At 35.0% G+C, this 19686-nt stretch overlaps 1 protein-coding gene across 3 annotated transcripts in view; it reads left to right on the top strand.

The window, feature by feature from the left end:
* Window positions 1-19153, top strand: part of LOC106170296 (receptor-type tyrosine-protein phosphatase N2) — a 119332-nt gene extending 100179 nt beyond the window's left edge. For all 3 annotated transcript variants that reach the window (XM_087013358.1, XM_087013356.1, XM_087013357.1), the window contains exons 14-23: window positions 4539-4593; window positions 7459-7606; window positions 8194-8267; window positions 10054-10131; window positions 10406-10525; window positions 10943-11109; window positions 14449-14502; window positions 14784-14848; window positions 15105-15178; window positions 15848-19153. In XM_087013358.1, the coding sequence (XP_086869484.1) occupies window positions 4539-4593; window positions 7459-7606; window positions 8194-8267; window positions 10054-10131; window positions 10406-10525; window positions 10943-11109; window positions 14449-14502; window positions 14784-14848; window positions 15105-15178; window positions 15848-15919 (907 nt within the window). In that variant the 3' untranslated portion in view covers window positions 15920-19153. The remainder of the gene's footprint in view (window positions 1-4538; window positions 4594-7458; window positions 7607-8193; window positions 8268-10053; window positions 10132-10405; window positions 10526-10942; window positions 11110-14448; window positions 14503-14783; window positions 14849-15104; window positions 15179-15847) is intronic.
* The last annotated feature ends 533 nt before the right edge of the window (window positions 19154-19686 follow it).

Here is a 19686-nt window from a genome sequence, read left to right as displayed (position 1 = left end):
TGTGGCTTACCTATACAAATGAATGGAAAGCGGACTTTTTATCATGGTGGACTCTCTGTCATGTTACATCGGTTTTAAAAGATTCTTGTCTGAGCAAGCCTCCACAAAGTGGACAGCTTGGTGACAAGATTGACACAGGTGTTTTCTATGTGACATTAAGATACAGGTGGAACACATATGTTTCTACTCAGTTATTTACTACGCTATGACATGTACATTAGGCAGACAAAGAATTAAGGGACTTTCACTGACTGCATATACTGTGTCTTCCAAAAGGTAATTTCGAATGTAAAAAAGCATGTTAATCTGTTAAAATGATTGCATTCAGCGAGAGTCCCAAGGTGGGATCATGGATCGATATACATAGTCTAGACCAATAGTTTCATTGGGAATGATCCTTTAAGTCATGTCAGTAAGTTGGAGTACTCCCACAAAAAGTCTTGTTGTCCATATAAAACTCTTTATAACACACCGAACAGTATGTTATTTGACATCCCAAAGTTGGTTGTTACTATGCTTAAGATTGTGTTAATAAGAAATAGACATGTATGTACAAGACGTGTGGACGGAGGAGTACTTTACACCATGCATGGTATGGGAGGATTTCATGGAAAGCACAGCTGTGTGTTGGCTGTTATCATGAATTCTTTATGTGGGACACATTTAATGACTGGTATCAAAGATGCACTATAGTTCCACTGCAGGATGAACCAAAACCAGAACTACATTTTAGGTATGTGAAGTTTGCATGTGTGTGTGAGTGTACATATGCACATGTGGTTTAATTCATGAATAACTTTTGGAAATTTTTAAGTAGCTGTGTGTGTGTGTGCTTGTATGTGTTCATGAATGTGTGCCTGAATGTGTGCATGTTTCCTCAAATGATTTCTTCTTCGTTAGTTTGTAGTTTCACTGCGTGCAAGATGATGAACCAAAAACAGTGTTGGGTATACGTGATGCGATGAAATGTAATGTGATGTAATGTGATGGGTGTCTGTGCACGCATTCCTGTGTGTGTTTTGTTAGTGTGAGTGGATAGGCATACACATGTTTTTACACTACGAACGGATAATATAATGTAGAATAATTTAAACTGTCCAATGTTTAGGCTGGGATGCATACTTCCCCCGAGTTATTTTTGAGGAAGTCTTTCAATTTTTGCGCGAAAAGATTCAAGAAAGACGTTGGCTTGTGGATATAAAAATATGTGCCCTGGATACCGGAGCTGGCTATAGGTTTTCTCAGTGAAGAGTGTAGTATTTCTGGTAGCTGGACCCCTACTGGACTTTATACAACCAGCATTGTGAAGTCATCTGGTCGTCTGATTGCATGTTTGAGATCTTGTGAATTTCAGACTGGAAGAGAGTCATCTAACAAACATCTGTGTTGGACCACTGTCTGTGGATTACCTGGATAATGTGTAGGGGCGTGATTTATTTTAGAGCCATTCAAGTAAATTTGCTCTAGATCATTTTATTTCTGCATGGGAGGTTGTGGCTAATCAGTTAAGCAAATTTGCCAAAGGCATTCTGAGGGAATTTCACAGTCAGTTGAGTGTCTATAAAAGCAACTTTAGAAAGGAAGAATGCAGATGGAAATGTTAACCAAGCCATATGTCACATGGATTGGGATGTAAAAATTCACGCAGAAGTAAACTACATGAATGCACATAAAGGAAAATGCAATATTGTTTGGAAAAAAACATTCTCAAAGACAACCAATTAAGTCATATTACAAGATGCTGAGATTTCATGGAGACACGAACTGGATGACTATCAACAAAAAGGAACTGTATTTTTTCTTCCATGACCAACAAAAAAGAACTTTTTTTTTCTTTTGTAGCTGAGTTCTAAAACAAACATAGTATTCTGTAATTACTACTAAGTCATTTTGCGCAGCGGTTGGTACTAGGTAGATATATAAGGAAAGGGACCACCATTTATCATTAAGATGATAGTTTTTGTAGCCAACTGATCTCAGATGTTGTTCGTGAGTGATAAAGTAACTTGTAAAGAAGCAACTCGGATGGAACATCTCAAAAAGGTAATGTAATCATACTCCTTATGTTATGGAGATAGCATTCCTCTCCAGAGCATTATAGATTTATATTTTCTTGCCAAATCAAATTTACCTCAATAGAAAAAAAAAATGAAGAAGAAAAGGAGAAAAAAATTTTCCTCTTGCATATCACAGCTTGACCCGTCCTTCTACTTCGATTTGATGAGTTATACCATTTTCTAATGAAATTATGTAGTTCTAAAAGACTGGCCATGCATTTCACTTATTAGACTGCCACATGTCTTCCTGTACATTTGGGAAGGAAATATTGACATCAGATTTTATTTGAGGCATTATATTATTTTTAAGGTCTAAATTGACAGTGTGAAGGAAAGTTATCTTTGCAGGGTCTGTAGAAATATAGGAAATTTGGATCTGGGGCATTTTTAAATACACATGCTTTTAATTACTAGTAGAGAATGAGCTGATCGTCCAAATATGTTATAAGTGTGTTGAGAATGGCAGACTTAAACATGGTCCTGTCTTTGTTTTAGCAGCAAACCTTTCATTACCCATTTTCACATAATATTGATTAATCAGTTTTTAAATTTATTAAGAAATATTTTGTATATGTTACCTTTAAATGCTTTTATGTGTTAAAGTGAACATTAACCCATTTTTGAGGTCTTGATGACTTTAAATTGTACACCCGGTGTATATACAGTTATTGAACTCTCATAATAGACATTAATAAAATGTTTATTATCATAATCATTATAATGTTTATTGTTATTATACAATGTGTAGTTAAGTTTCATAGGCCGTCCAGTCAGATTACATATTGTTGCCTAGGTAACGTTTGCTTTAGACATAAGGCTTCTCCTGTCTTGTCTTTCTCTGAGCACTGTAAGGGTTTCTGATCTCTGACAATCTTTTCTGGTACAGAGCTGTAAGTTATAATTCTTCCTTAACTCAGTCTGGTGTATTTTATGATAATAATGACATTCAAGAATAGGGCTGTCACCGTGACCCCTGTAGTTTTGTAGTAAATCCTTGTATGTCTTTTGCATCATTAGGACAAACTTTTACTCAATCAAAACAAATTAACTCAATCAAAGTATCTTATCTTGTACTTTAAAATCCTAGACACTTTATCAAAATATCATCCATGAAATTGTTGGTAACACTGAGATATTTCAAAAGCCTTGATGTCGTAATTGTAGCATGAGTAAGACAAGTTTCTTCGTTTGGATTCATGCAAAGAAAAAAAAAAACAGCAACAGGAAATAGGATGAATGCACAAGAAAAATAGAATACCAAAGCACAAGACTTGTTATCATGCAATTTCTTGATTTAAAAAAATCCTTGTGACATTAAAAGAAGCTAATATACAAATATGTAAGATGATATATATTTCTTGCAGGAGTAGGCAATGTTAGAAAAGTCTACGTAAAAAGAGCCATTTTTTTTATTATTAAATTACACCTATGTTGCCAGTTGAGTATAGTATAGTTTTCTGTGTATCTGTCAGTGTTTTACCTGCTCATCTGTGAACACCTATAGTGTAGGCACTGAACTTCAAATTAGCTTTTACTACATAAACAGGGGCGGATCCAGAGATATTTTCTGACAGTCTTCCAAATTATCTATGTTGATCCATCCTCCATTTTTGACCGTCTTCCGACAGAAAACATTAAATACCCGTCAATGTAAACTTGAAAATCTGACAGTCTTCTGGAAGACCCTGAAGACGGCCTAAATCCGCCCCTGATAAAGGTATACTCTGGACACATAAAGCTGTTCTTTTTTGGTCTTTCGAACTTTTTATTGGCTGCACAAAGCTATTTAACTTTAGGCCTGCTTGAACATGACTGAGTTTAACTTTAATGTGTGTGTAATATACAGGCACTGCTGCAACACAAAGACAAACCGTGTAATATGTATAAGATTTATCCACTGCGTTCTGTTGTAAATGAGGGTTGTTTTATTTAATATGAATGATGTCAAGACCAGTGTGATATGATCGACTTCTATATGCAGGCATACTAGAAGTACTATAATGGGAAATTTCACCATGAGATTGAATTTTTGTACTTTATTGTTAAAGGAAGAGGTGTTTTTGGAACTCATGCTTTTATAAATAAAAAGCAACATTTGGATGGATGTTGTAAAGTACACATATGAAAGTGATAATATATAGAAAGTTTGAGTAAAATTTTAAGACAAACGACTGTGAATTTGGAAGTGTGATGTGTGAGCTTGGGTCATAATTAAGAGAGAATAAGTGTATATATAAGTGTATTTAAAAACACTTTGATTTGAGGTCAGTTGAAACAATAATAGTTGCTATGATAATAAATTGTGGACCATTATGTATATATCTCTAGCTGGTATGAAAAACATATGAGAGCAAATTGTTTAATGTATTTTTCATGTTATCATTTGGTTTCAGGAAACAGCTGACTTATTACAAATAATCTGAATTCACTTCTTAATTTTCACCAAACAGACGAATAAATTCTTTTTTCTTTATTTTTTAGGAGCGAGGAACCTGTCAGCTCCAATATGGATATCTCTACAGGACACGTGGTACTGGTAAGTAATCTCTCTCTCTCTCTCTCTTGGCAGTTCCATTCATACAGGTTCCAAGTTTAAAGGACAATCTTCATGTAAAAATCCATTTCTCGAATTTTGAAGATTCAGCACTCAATCTATACACTAGAGGTATGTTTTAATCGATCCCCGCCATTTAAAAATTATAAAAACAATCTATTAATAGTAAAAAAGCGTTTTAGTAAACCTCACCTCAATATGCATAAACGAAGCAACAGATCTGGGTCACGTGGTACTGTGACGACAATCACGATAAAGGTCTATGAGACTCAACTGAGCTGCATGGTACATACAGATGGAGAAGTTAAGGAAAGTTGTGTTGAACGGAGTTGAGGAATTTTCGTTATGCCTCGGTGTGTTGCCGTGGGATTCACCAAAATTGCAGCTCTCGTTGACAATCTTTCTTTGTCTGTGACGGTCTTCCGTGACTTACTAACTTCGGTGACAATAGTTGCGATGCTCTAGATCATGGTCACCTCAGGTGGTTTAGATCATATCAAGAGCTGGTAGTCTTTCAGATTAACTGTCATCAGTTGGCAAACTTACTGATTGCTGATGCATTCTAAATGCATTGTAGTTGACCAAAAGCTCGTTTACAACAAACCTGTTAATTATGCACCGCTGCACTTCCCAACCCAGGTAATAAGAGGTATCAAAATCGTCTTGGTGGGCTTTCATATTTTTCAAAATATCTCATTTATTTCATGGGGTGATTTTATTGGTATTTGTAAATGACGTTTAATATCAATATTTAAACAATTGAGTTCAAACACCGTCGCGAACATTAATAAAAATAATTGCTCTCAGGGTAACTTGAAGCATGCGTATGCCCAGGCATTACTTCCGTGGAAGAAAACGTGTTGAAGAACAAACAGAAAAAAAGAGCGGTATATTAAAGAAAAAAATAGGAACTTATGTACTGAAATGGTTCGTAATCCTAATTCGTTTATGCTTTGAGGATTTGTTTCTGAATGTTATTTCATCTGAAGTATAAAATAATTTAAAAGATTTATCATTTTATACCTTGAAATACAAGTTCTGCGTCTGTACACAAAACTTTTTGCAAATTTGTATGCTTTGTCAAACCCAAAAACATGTAGCAGATCAAGGTAAAAGAGCATTGTTTGCTATAAGTTGCATGGGAAAAATCATTACTTGAATGTTTACTAAATGTGCAGTTTTACATACGTGAGTATAAAAAATTAAAAAATTCCAAGCACGCACAACAAAATGTAGACTAACGCAAAACATCAAGAACAGCGTAATCTCAGCAAATGTGCCCCATATAGTAGCTTAATTTCCATTAATAATAAAATCATCATTTAAGTCAAAAATTTTCTGTCGATTTAATAAATGTTCTAATTTATCCAGAACGGTATATTTATTTAAGAGGAGGCTAACTGAAATATAGTTTTATTATTTGTTTATTTTGTATTTGAAAATTGCCCATGTCACTCTGTTAATTAGAAGGTCTAAGCTGGATCAAGTCCGTGCTAAAATTCCTATGAAGCTGTGCAGGAAAAATTCTTCCTTTGTTTCTCTAGCTCCTCAATAAACCCGGTGTTCAGATTTTATCTAGTACCCCCAGGTCTGCGGGAGCTGCTCTTTGAAACTAAAGCACAGGTAGATTTTTATCTGAGATAAATATCGCCAGCCATTTAACCCTCTAATTAAGAGGTAAAGGAAGTTCCAGTTAGATGGATGATTAAGATGGGACTTGTAAAGGTAACGGGCATCGTTTACCTCAGTTTAAGAAAAGTATCCAAGACGGAGTGTCAGCGGTTTAATAAAATTAATTGAATTTCACAAATAACATGGCCCTCATATGCAATAATCCACAGTACCCTTTACTCATTCAAATGCAGTATTTTATACAACTTGGGATAACCATAATTAAATGCTCGTTAAAGAATTGACTAGACGGGAATGGTTTTACACAGCTTCATGAGGATTTAGATCCCTCGGGTAAGAGATTTGAATGAGTATTAACTTTTATCAGAAGCCAGAGAAGTCATTTTACAGGTAGACAATGCAGCTCAGTTTGACAGCTAAGCACGCTCTGTTCTCCAGTGGCTCGATTGTCGTCATCGGACCACGTGACCACGTAGCTCATTAACTCCCAGGCCGAACAAAAAGGACGTTTTTTAAAGCCAAAAATTTACAAAATGAGCTTTTAATTTGTGTATTTGGATAAAGATATCGTTAGTTGGGCATGTTTTCTGAAGAATATGTTCCGTTCAGGCCATTCTGACGGTATGAAGCAAATCCTTTAATCAGTTTTGATACTAATAAATAGGATTAAAATATGCAAGCCACATTGGGTATACAGTGTGAAATGCCAGATACTGCAAGGAAACCCCTCTGCCTCTGATACTAAAGCAGGGGCAGATTTAGGCCGTCTTCTGGGTCTTCCAGAAGACGGTCAGATTTTCATGTTTACGTTGACGGGTATAAATTTATTTCTGTCGGAATACGGTAATAAGTGGAGGGTGGATCAATAAAGATAATTTGGAAGCCTGTCACAAAATATCTCTGGATCCGCCCTTGTAAAGTCTCTAACATACAGCTTCTGTTAACTTAGCGCTCATTAACAATGAAACTATCAGTCACTCTGTGGGGACTCTTGCTGAATGCAATCAGATTAAGAGATTAATAGGCTCCCTCCTGGTAGTTTTGAGTAGGTTACAAAAAAGCTGGTGATTATACAAGTATGTATACATTGGAAACAAGTGGAGGCGTGTGAACCATTGGGAATGGGTCCTTAGACTGCATCGATCTGTACGACCAATGTACTATAAACAGCTTATTTTTTCATTTGGTAATTCAATCTTTTTTCCCCATCTTCAGTCCTACATGGAAGACCACTTAAAGAACAAAGACCGCCTCGACCGTGAGTGGGAGGCCTTGTGCGCTTATGAGGCAGAACCCAACACTACGGAGGCGGCCAATCTCCCCAATAATACGCGCAAGAACAGATATTGTGACATTCTCCCATGTAAGTGTACAGTGTTTTTTTTTTTTCTTTTGGGGGGGGGGGGGGGGGCGGTTTGTTTGTTTGTTTGTTTGTTTTTTGTGTTTAAAAAGTGTCCTAGATGTTTAAGAAATTGTTTAATAGTTTGTAAGGAAATCAAGTGGGATTCGCAGATTAAAAGCTCTGAACTAGCTTTTGTATAATATTAATGAGGTGAATGAATAACCCACATTGGGGTATTTAGTAGCAGCTGGTTTGATCAAAATTCTGTCGTTACCAGTAATTTTTTATCATGGGTTTTTGCATGGTACTGTGTGAATATTCCAATAGCTATTGCACTTAATTATGCAAAAGGCACTGCTTTCAGTTGTGTCTGTTGAAAAATGCTTCTTGGTACTTCAACAGGTAAAAAAACCCTCACCTTTGCCAACAGTGGGTAATCAATATGTTTGTCATGTATGATTGATTGATACAGAGATGAAAAAATAAAAATAAAGAACTCTAATTAGGTGTTATAATGATATGTTTTAGGATATACAGCCTTTATTGTTTTCATCATCACATTGTTTGGCCAGATGCTTTGCACTATTTTGTTTTTGTTTCATTTTCAGACGATCATTCCAGGGTGGTTCTTAACGATTCCACCAATGTGTCTGGAGGTGACTATATCAATGCCAGCACTATTGTAAGTATAGAGATATATTGCTTTTTCCCCCCCCAAATTTTACTTCTACATAACCAGTCTAATTTCAATGTAGCAAGATTTAAGACCAAACGTTTCTCAAACCCTTGTATATCTTATGCTTGATCTTACTCTTAGAGGTCTGTGTTTTATTTTGATTTCTGAATCAATATGATCTTTAATGTAAATTCTTTATGTTACTATTTTATTTTAAAATTTTTATTCAAACTCATCATCTGTACAACTTCAATGTTTTGGTTGCAATATTTTAAATATAATATTATATTAAACTATATATAAAATGAAATACTTATTTAGCTCTCTCTCTCTTTCTCTCTCTCTCTCTCTCTCACACACACACACACCATGCCATATGTAAGTGCCATCTAGGCTAGGTTCTTCAAGCAAGACATTACAGTTCACAATTACACAACACATATTATCATGTGTATCTTATTTACCATATTTTATTAATATGTACCACAAAACTGGCTCAGGTTATTGCTACCAAGGGATATTCTATGAGTTCTATCACTTTATTGCAATTAAATGATTACATTGGAATTTTAGCACTTGCAGTGTCCCTACCATAAATCAGGCCTTCTTCTCCAAGAAATGAGGTTCATAAGTATTCATTTAGGCTCTACTTGTGATGTTGCAATCCTTTTTCCAGTCCTTTGTCTGTTTTCCCTGCCACATTTTCTGTACAAGATAAAATTGGAATTGACATATTTCTAATATGCATAGGACATACTGTTTTTACTGACATCTGCAATCGTGACAACTGTTATGTGACATGCAGATTGGAGATAAATGATGCCTCTTGAATCTTTAAAGAACAACCAGGGGTCGTTTTTTGTTTCATTTCATTTGAAATTGTGCAGAAAAAAATGTAATATGTTTACTTTACATAAAAAAAATTCCTTGATTAAACAGTCACGATCTCATAATTTTGTATGTGACCAAAAATGGAGATACATGATAGCTCTTGAATCAGTAAAGAGCAACCAGGGGTCATTTTTTGTTTCATTTCATTTGAAATTGTGCAGAAAAATTACTGTAATTCGTTTGTATTATAGAAAAAATATTTCCTTGATAAAACAATCACGCAATTTTGTATGTGACATGAAAGTGCAATTCTGTTTATTCTTGCTCACGCCAACCTGAATTTGTTATAAATTGAAGCGATGAAATAGAGTTTGTCTAGAAACATGTCTAGCTTGAAAAAAACTTACTGTAATGAAGTTGGATTAAATGATGAATGATTTTTCTTGATCTGGCATAAAGTGAGAAATCTGGTTAGATGAAGAGCAAATTTTCGCAGAACTTGCTTATTTAGGTTAGTTTTAAAAAGAAGTGATTTAGAGAAGTTTCTCCAGTATAATGAGCAGCTTGAAAACCAGTCTGTAATAGACATTTGTCTAGAACGGACCGAAAGCAGAAAATGTGTTAAGCTTAAGAACAATAACTACTAAAGATGCTGAAATATGGAGCAAAAGTTGAAGGATGGTTTGGAAGGAAAAGGAGTTAACAAATACTCGGTTAGAGGGATTTTTTTCTAGAAAAGATAGGAAAGGTAAACCGAAACTGATTTTAACCATATGTCAATTGTTCTGCATCTGCTGAAAATTTTGTCACTAGCAGTCGTTAATTTTGATTTGTAGTCAGATGATTATTTTTCATCAAAGGTTTTGCAAATTAGCAAAGAGCAATCATGCAATTTTGTTTCATTTTCTGTAGCACAACTTTAGGCAAAATGCTTTTATGTTTTCAATATCATTTATTTCAGACTGATCACGACCCCAGGAATCCTGCTTATATTGCAACGCAAGGTCCTCTACCACACACTGTTGCCGACTTCTGGCAGGTAAGTAATTTTGTGACGTACAATGTATTATCCTGTTTTTCTTAAGTATTCTAAAAAAAATGTTGAATTATAATGCTCTGCAGTTTATTTGAGAATACGTATTAAAACAATGAATTTATCACATAAGGGCTTGATTTTGATTTTCAAGAACAAAGATTTGAAAGTGAAAGTTTCAATTCCGTAAACATTACAAAGTGATATATACCCAAGTTGTCTCTCATTTCTAATCATTATGATCTGTAAACTTAAATTTCCCATTTTTGTTTTCTCTCAGCTGGTGTGGGAGCAAGGCAGTGTGGTCATAGTGATGTTGACCAAGCTGACTGAGAATGGAGTAGCCATGTGTCATCGCTACTGGCCAGAGGAGGGAAGTGACCTCTATCACATCTATGAGGTAAGATATGGGTACTGACCACATTTTGGTTGTAACAGGACCACTGATTGGTTAAGTTAAGTTGAAACTGTGGTAGTACATAGAACAGTTGTGATTGGTTAACTGAAGTGGAGAAGTGAGGATAATGATGGATTGGAACTTGGATGTATTCCGAGTTTTAACAGGGAAAATGATGAGTGGTAGCGGTGCATGGAACATTATCTTAGTGAACTGCTATGACAGTAAACATGCAATAAAAACTTTTTCAACTTAAATCCAGCTGAATTGAATTAGATCAAGAATTGGTATGGTTTATACTTACAACCAACTAGTATTGGAACTGTGTGTGTGCATGCATGCGTATGTGTGTACACGTGCAGGCATGCATGCATATATATAGCATCCTACATGTACATAATCCTACTTCAAATTTTAAAGGTCCATCTGGTATCGGAACACATCTGGTGTGAGGATTTTCTGGTGCGCAGCTTCTACCTTAAGAATCTCCAGACGGGCGAGACCAGGACTGTGACCCAGTTTCACTTTCTGTCATGGCCCGACCTCGAGGTCCCTTCATCTGTGAAATCTCTCCTTGACTTTAGACGGTCAGTGTTTTTCTATTTTTTAGATGGATTTGAGCATTTGCTTGAAAAGCTGTTCTAATTCATGCCAGTAATTAATTTGCAAAAAAAAAAAAAAAAAAAAAAAAAATTATAATAGTAATAAAAAAAGATAATACATAAATAGAATGAAAAATAGATAAATATACAAAGATCATTATGATGATATAATATAAATAAAAGACTTTTGGAGGGGGGGATTTCCCTGCGATTTTCCAACAATGCACGTCTGTGCCTTCCAGTCCCTCTATCTAAACCTGATATTCTGACATACTCTGATCAAAATAACCATCACTGCTAAGGGAATCGCACAATTTCCTGGACAAGATTTGTTAGCTTCTAAAGGGAATAGTGTAATTTCCTGGCTAATGGATTGTATTTGAATAGACAGGTAGTCGAAAGACCGATAAGAGTGTGAGGCAGTCATGCTAATTGACCTCCAGAGAAAGAAAGTGGGTGAGAGAGAAGGGAGGGCTCCAGTTAAAGAGAAAAAGAGGTAGAAAAGAGGAAGAGAATTGTGAAATAAAAAAAAAATGAAAGAAAATGAAGATAGTGATTGATTTATGTGCAGTTCCCTTAATATCTGCAGTCAGTGGGGTTCATTCAGGCCGAGAAAGTGGTTAGTAATATGAAGTCACAACCATGCATGCAGGAAACCTGGAAGGACCTTTTCATCGCCTGGTCCTTTTAATTGGACCGGTCCACCTAGACACCTGGGGAGGTTCTAACATGTTATTACGCTACAGGGGCTTTTACTCCTTTCACAAGTTCTGCTGTTTAGTTATTCTAAATAGGTGGCTGTGTTAGCCAAGAGGGCTTAATTGGATTAGGTGACCTTCTTACCTAGTAGTCAAGCTGTTAAGTTGTTAATCTTTCAATTTGAATTGGTCCATATATTAATTTGGATTTCACAACACAACAGGGGGGATGTTTTAGAAACTGTCTCTCTTGTCATTTTGCATATGAATTTTTTCCTCACGTCACTGATAAACCTGATCTCATATGGTATGCCAGCATGCAATACATGTGGTTTTTTCATTAGCTAAAACACTTGTGTATTTTATTTCATTTTTTGTCCAAAACACGCCATTTTTCCTAACACCATTAATTTGGAAGGAGAAGGGTTTGGCTAAAAAAAAGCGAAATCTGAAGCAGTATGCAAGGTGTCAGCACAAGTAAGATCAAGCAAGGAACCCCTTTAAGATTTAACAGTGTTAGGCAATAGGACACGATGAAAACCTGTAATTTTTAATTGAATAGTACTGTACATATCATAGTGAAATGAGTGATATTCTGTTGTAGAGGATATTGAAGATATGTGGTTCAGATATTATAGTGATGATTAATTTCTTGTCAGTTATCTGCTGATTAAAAAGAAAACTAATTCAGCTTTTGTACCCTCATCTTCGTAAAAATTGAATTTTTTTTCCGTTGATGTATGAAGATAAATCATTAGTGACAGGGCATGGGATGCATCGTGGTTGATCAGGCTTGCATGGTAGGGGAAATAGGAAATGGAAAACCATATCATCATGGAACACCAATTTAAATTGCGGAAGAAAACAGCATGGCACGATGATAACCTTACCCCGATTTGACAAATTAACTGCATGAAATGAAAATTCTTGGGACCTACTATATACATCTAACCTTTAGGTGCTTTACTGAATGGCAAGAGGCTTATTTGCACAATCTTTAGGATAATCAGCTCATGTATCAACTCACCTATCATGATTTCCTGTTTAAGATTGATTTGGCCTTTACCTTTAGTGACCTTAATCTTTGACCTGGGTGACTTTGGATTTGTTTTTAATGCATAATCTAAAGTTCAATGAACTAATACACGTATGTAATATATGTGGGTGCTTCTTCCATAGCTTGGTATAGCAATAGCCTTAAGCGATCTAAATACTGGGTTGATCGATCATCTAATGATTTTTAGATTAATTAACAACATCTTAAATTCTGACCTAATTCTGACCTCGACCTTGGGTGATTGCCATAGACCCTGGATTAACCTTGCACGCTACTACTACTACTACTACTACTTCTACTTCAATTATGCCAGGTTGCCTGGCGGCTTTTGTGATTTAGCAATTGTTTGCATGACAAATTGCATAGTCACAAAAGTGATCAGGAGCCTTGGAGCTTGCTACTAACATTATCACTGCTGCTGCTGCTGCTGCTGCATTACTGCTACTGTAACTGCTGCTGGGTGAAGATATTGGTAGATAGGTTCATCACGGTCACTAACTCTTAGAATGCTACAATACATCTACTGTTACTGCTGCTGGGTCATGAAGTCGGTCAACTGATTCAAAACAGTCACTATTAATTAGAACGCTTTATCACTGCTAATACTGGCAAATTATTCAAACAGGGCCTTATCTAGATCTAATCTAGTTCTAAGTTCTATAATATGTTTTGTAGATATCTTGTACATGAAAGCTAGTGGTATGATGTATTCTAATGCCACTGCTGCTATTGCATTAATGCTACTGTTACTGCTTATGAATAAAGATATTGTTTTAGTATAGGTACCAGTAGTTCACTTTACAATTTGAGTGCTCATGTTCCTGTAACTGTTTGTTTTATAAATATTTTCTACACCATTGCTCACACTGTCTCTGATGTATGACTGCATGCTGTTACCACCCCTAGGTTAAGCTATTGTTGGAACAATGCAACATTATCATTGAAAATATAGTCTTCGATCTGACAACTGAAATTAAAGTCCACTTCTTCAGGATAACAACTGCTTCAGATAGATGTATCACTATCCACTGTCATAATGATTGGTTACATAAATTTATAATGAAGCATCCAGATGAATCAATTGATTTATATATCCCAATTAATATTAGTTACAAATTAATGCCTTTGGGCCCATTACAACATTATGAGGACTTACATTGGTTGCTAATGTTAATATGACAATAACATGTTATTGGCATGGAATATAACTTAAGTAGACCATCTGGCATAAGGGACCCGACTTTGACTAGTTTCTTGTACTGGTCAAGTCATAGGTCAGTGACACAGCTACCTATAGAGGTCTTTGTGAGGAGGATACAACATCTGGATTGTCTCAGCAAGGGCTTTGACTTTTTAAATGCAGTGATAAATGGAAGGAAATATGTAAAATTAATAACTTTCTTGCATTTTACATTTGGTCACATTCATTGTTGCTAAATACCCTTTCTGGCAGTATATGGTTATCATCAACATTGTCATTTATTCCTAGAATATTTTGTGCAGGCTTTTTGTTTTGCTTGTTTTTGGAATTGCAGTTCCTAAATATGCTTTCAACTTGATTTGTTTCAGAAAGGTGAACAAATCTTATAGAGGAAGATCTTGCCCAATAACTGTTCACTGCAGGTAACACATTAATAAACTGTAAATGAAATAAATGCTTTTATTTAATTATACACTCCCACTTATTGTTTCTCTCTTCTTTTGTGCTAAATGAAGTTGTGGGGAGTTGAGCTTGTATTCCTCAATATGGCCATTTAGAAATACATTTTCTGTCCAATATATAGGGCAAGTCAGTGTTTCTAGAAATTCTTGGATTGTGTTTTGAGCAGTAGGGCCAATTTTTGAATATTGTGGTAGTTGAGATTGGTGTGCAGCGCTGATTGTGTTTTTGGTTGTGATTGCAGTGATGGCTCTGGAAGAACTGGAACCTACTGCTTGGTGGACATGGTGCTGAACAGAATGGCAAAAGGTAGCAAAATTTGGTGTTTATTTAATATTTTATAAATTGTCATCAGTTGTGTTTGACATTTTTTTTTTATCAATTTTTATGGAACCTAATCTGAAATCTCCCAGAGGTGCATCTTCTATAATGAATTTTGTTGAATTTATATCAGAAAAGGAATTTAAAACATGACAAACTACTGAAGTTATAATAATGTTTCATGGTGGCATATGTGCAATCAGTATACGTGATGTAAAGAATTGTAATTTGTTTTTCAATTTAGGAGCTAAAGAAATTGATATTGCTGCCACGTTGGAACACGTGCGTGACCAGAGAATGGGGACAGTCAAGACCAAGGTTATTGTCTCATATCAACATGACAGTTTCACCTAACCATGCATAGCAGGCCTTTACACTGGGGAGGTTCAGGGCTTTTATAAGAATCGTCCTTTTGACAAAAATGGTTCACTCTTAAGAAAAATTAAAAGGGATCTATGTTATATATTTATCATGTTGGATCAACTGTTGGGGAAAAAGGTCCACCTATTTAGAAAAAAAAATCTAAAATTGAAGGGAATATGGCATAACTGCAACAGACTTGATACAAATTCACTGTATCAGTTATCATTAAGTTCCTTAGTGGTTTGGTGAACTGTCAGCAGTTAAGAACTGAAAGTATGGTTTGTATCTTAAGAATATATCTTAATTTACTATCAAACTAAGTTAATGAGATTACAAGATGTTCAGTTGTGATAATTTTATTTTAGCTATTACTGGACTTAAAATGCCTATCAGTTATATGCAGCACATGATATAGTTGACAGCTGATCTTCATGGGAAGCAGTCAACGTTACCATCTTTTGACAGAAATTTTAAATCCAAAAGACTTAGTATAAAGATCTATATTTAAATAATTTTTGTACACTGTAGTTTTGCTGTTGATTGATATTTGTATTCTTTGAAAAAAACAAATGTTATATGTAAATTAAAAAAAAAAAAATTACTCTTTCATTTCACCTTTCACAGGAGCAGTTTGAGTTTGTTTTGGCAGCTGTCGCAGAGGAAGTGCACGCCATCTTGAAGGCCCTGCCCCAGTAATGACATCCCGCCTTTTCACCTCTGAATCTACAAACAAGTTTACTCTGCCAGCCGTTATTAGGATAGAGTCCGTTTCACTGTTGTCCCACAACTGTCTGGTACTACTATGCTCACCTCATAGCAACCAATACACGACCACTTACAATGGATCCTTCCATGCAGTTGGAGGCATTGATTGCAACTAGTCAACAGTTGATTGCATGAGTACATGCTGTGCACCCTGCATGACGAACTTGCAGAATAAATGGTCTAAAGACTCTGGACCAGACCATTTTGGGAACAAGAGTGATACCGTGTCTTGCAGACTACAGATCAGCCCTAGCAGATCTACCACGTGACCCAATTTTAGGAGACGTGCTTCATATTTAATATCAAGGGAACTGTGAAAGATACCAAGCTGCCTGTTCTTAATCATGGTACTTTATTTTAAGTTTTAGACACGTTGTTGTTGTCTTTTTGTGATATGGTCTTCTTAAACTATTTAGAATTGTTGTGTTCTATATCAGTGGGGGATTATGAGCCAGTGGATTTTATTTTCTCACTGAATTTTATTTATGTGCAGCAGAACGAGTTATCTAGTCAGAGAGCATCAGCCAATCATTGCCATTTTATTTATGAACACAAGTGCACTTTTGGTTTTATTATTTTAGTGATGAAAATCTATAGCATGTATAAGTGGCGAACAATATATGCTTTTTATGTTTGTTAAGCATCTCGAGTAAATCATGTCTGTGCAACTTTTCAGTTTTTGCTTTTTACTGCAAATGATAAATATGAAGATCAAAATTATAATCTATTGGAAGTACAATAATCTCACATAATTATATCAAAACGAAAGTTTTCATTTTTCATCCAGTTGTTTTAACTATATCAAATTAAAGATGGGATTATAAAGCTTTAGTATAGGACTTAACTGTAATTTTGCCTTTATATTAATTAGCTACATATTAACACTATGGTATGGAACTATATCATTCATAAATAAGCTGAGGTTATGAAGAACCATGCCTACGACAAGACTGGTATGTAAGTGTAATATATGATGCCAAACATTTTGCTCAGGATATGGACTAAACTTTACAGTTTATAGACAGTTTACAGGGATTATTGTGCATCATAAAACACGTACAAAATACATGATCAAAAGGCTTGTTTGGTTCGCATCAAGTATTTTATTTATTTCTATACTTATCTTTTGTTATCTCAGATGTAGAGTTTATTATTAGTGATAAAGAGGTCACAAATTGTTAATAGTCTATATATGCTGCTAGCTTTAAGTGTCAGTTATTCTAACAAATATCAGAAACATTGCAACCAGCACACAATGGGATCAGGCTTAATTTATCTTTAAACCTTCACCGAAGGTTAAAGGCAGGCTAATTTGCTAGACAAGTGAAAAAAATTAAGTTATATTTGACAAATACTTTTCACAAAAATGTCATACATTGGATGCCAGAGTAAAATTTTGCTTGGATATTGCACATTGGATATATTTTAAAAGAAGGGAATAGTGGATGTTTACAAAATGTTATGAATGAGCAAAAGCAATCTCCCCGACTGTAATGTTACGTTTGGACTCTTTCTAATGTGATTGCATGTAGCTTTACAAGAAAGCAGTGATATATTTAGTTGTACTTAAGAATTTCAGTTGAAGTTTTTTTTTTAGGAAAAAACAAGTCAAAAATAGGGATTCCTATCAACAAAAGCAATGTATTGTCTACCATTGACTGACTTTCAGAGTTTGAAAGTTAAGTTTTATTCTCTTTGCTTTAGGTGACGTAACCCAACAACAAGACACTGATGTTCAAATACGGTAATGGCTCGATCATTTCAACTGGAAAAATTGTGAATTTTTTTCAGATACTATATTTTTAAGTAATAAATTTTTAAAATTAGAACATTCCTAGTGAGTGGTAGCAACACAGTTGAAAAGAAGACTACCTAAATGTTCTCTTCTATGCAGAAAAAGCACCAAAATGCTACATAGAAATGTATTTTTACGAATTCCAAAATTTTGTACCTGAAAAATTGATAATTTTGCCTGGTTGAAATGATCGAGCTATTACCGTACTAATGATTGTCCTTGAGATTGTTTAAACTTGAATCCATTGATAGATGTTTAGGTGACTTGACTGCAAGTGAAAGACAGCATTCCACATGAACATAAGTATAAATATTGATATATATATTTTTGTGATAATTGTTGTGAAATTGTTTTGTAATGTGCATTTTCTTCTTTAAAAAAGTTTATTTCTACTCATCCTCTTATTATACATGCATGCAGTGGAATAACAAGCACAGAGATATTATGTGTAACATGGTTATAAAAAGAAAATCAATATTCAGTTGAAAAAAAATTTATTCAAATTTTGCTAAGATTATAGATTTCTCTTTCTGAAAGTTGTTCCATTTTGGAGATATCAAATACCCAACAAACGGGCAGGCCTGTCAAGGGTTAAAAACAAGTGGAGATTGAGACAGATATGTTAAACTTGATGACAAAAAATAATGCTACTAATTGTGAAGAGAAAATTTTGACATACCAGATGTGACCACAAAGAGATACCTTCGTCTATTTACTTGTAGGCTACATGAACAAGAAAGCTTGAAGTGATAAGGCAAATGTATGCTATTTTAATAAAGGTTTAGCCATGGAAATGAAGAGTTTATTGTCATGGAAACCTCGCCAAAGTGACATCAAACGAAGGCTATAAAGGAGACAAATTTCATCTTGCTTTTAACTGCAAGCTTTCTTGTAATGACTTAATTATACAGCCTTGTTAATAGTGGGATAAGACATTTTTGGGAAGGGTGACCTCGACTATACAGATTTATTGTTAACATGACACAAAGAAACTTTAGAAGATAAAATGTGTATTCAGGAAAATGTTGAACAAAAATTATGTTAAACCAGAGCATCCTGTTGAAGATCTGGAATAATGGCTTAATGGTAGCAATTAATGGCAGTGCGTCTTTTCAAAATGGCTTTGTGCAATATTTTAAGTGACTAATACGGTGTTCATCCAAGTTTGCACCCAGGTGGCCTACAAATACCCAGGATTATTCCAGGGATACTGGGTCTAAGTTGGCACAACCAGAAAAATGGTGGTGGTCTTACTTGGATGAATATGGTACTTTGAAGTAAAGATGTATGATCTTCTTGGGTCATTTGGACCAAATGCCCATTTAGTGTATCATGAACATGTCACGGAATAAATCAGCAAGTCCTGGAAAGCTTTTGTTCTCTTTTATGTATATGCTGGGGGGGAAATTATCAAAAAGCTTGACACATTTTGTAAGTTGATCAATGAGTGCAACTGACCCCAACATTGATAAAATTATTTTCTATGTACGGACACATCATGTTTACATTTAACATTTGGCAGATATTTACGAGCCGTTAGCCTAAAGAATTGCACCAACTATTTCTTATTAAAATTTCCCTTGGTACTTGTGTATATCAAAGACATCCAATCTTTAAATTGACCCCCCTCCCTCCCCCCAGCATCGCAAATCAACTCCACCAATCCCTGCACTTAAATTGTTTTATACCACATTAATAAAATAATTTGGTTAGACGTTCGGACCACTGTCTTCTTGAACATTTCAGAAAGAAATATCGTCATCGGACACTTTTATTTGAAAGTTTTATAATTCCAAAGGTCCTAACTGGGGAAGACATGTAGGCTTTTCTTAACGACTTTAGAACATTTTCAAACGTGTATAATATACCCTAATCAATATATCACATTACACATACACATGAA

The sequence above is a fragment of the Lingula anatina genome, chromosome 5 (assembly GCF_051362555.1).
Source record: "Lingula anatina isolate TDL-2025a chromosome 5, LinAna3.0, whole genome shotgun sequence".
In the NCBI taxonomy this organism is placed as follows: Eukaryota; Metazoa; Brachiopoda; class Lingulata; order Lingulida; family Lingulidae; genus Lingula; species Lingula anatina.
This window is presented reverse-complemented; position numbering and strand designations above follow the sequence as displayed.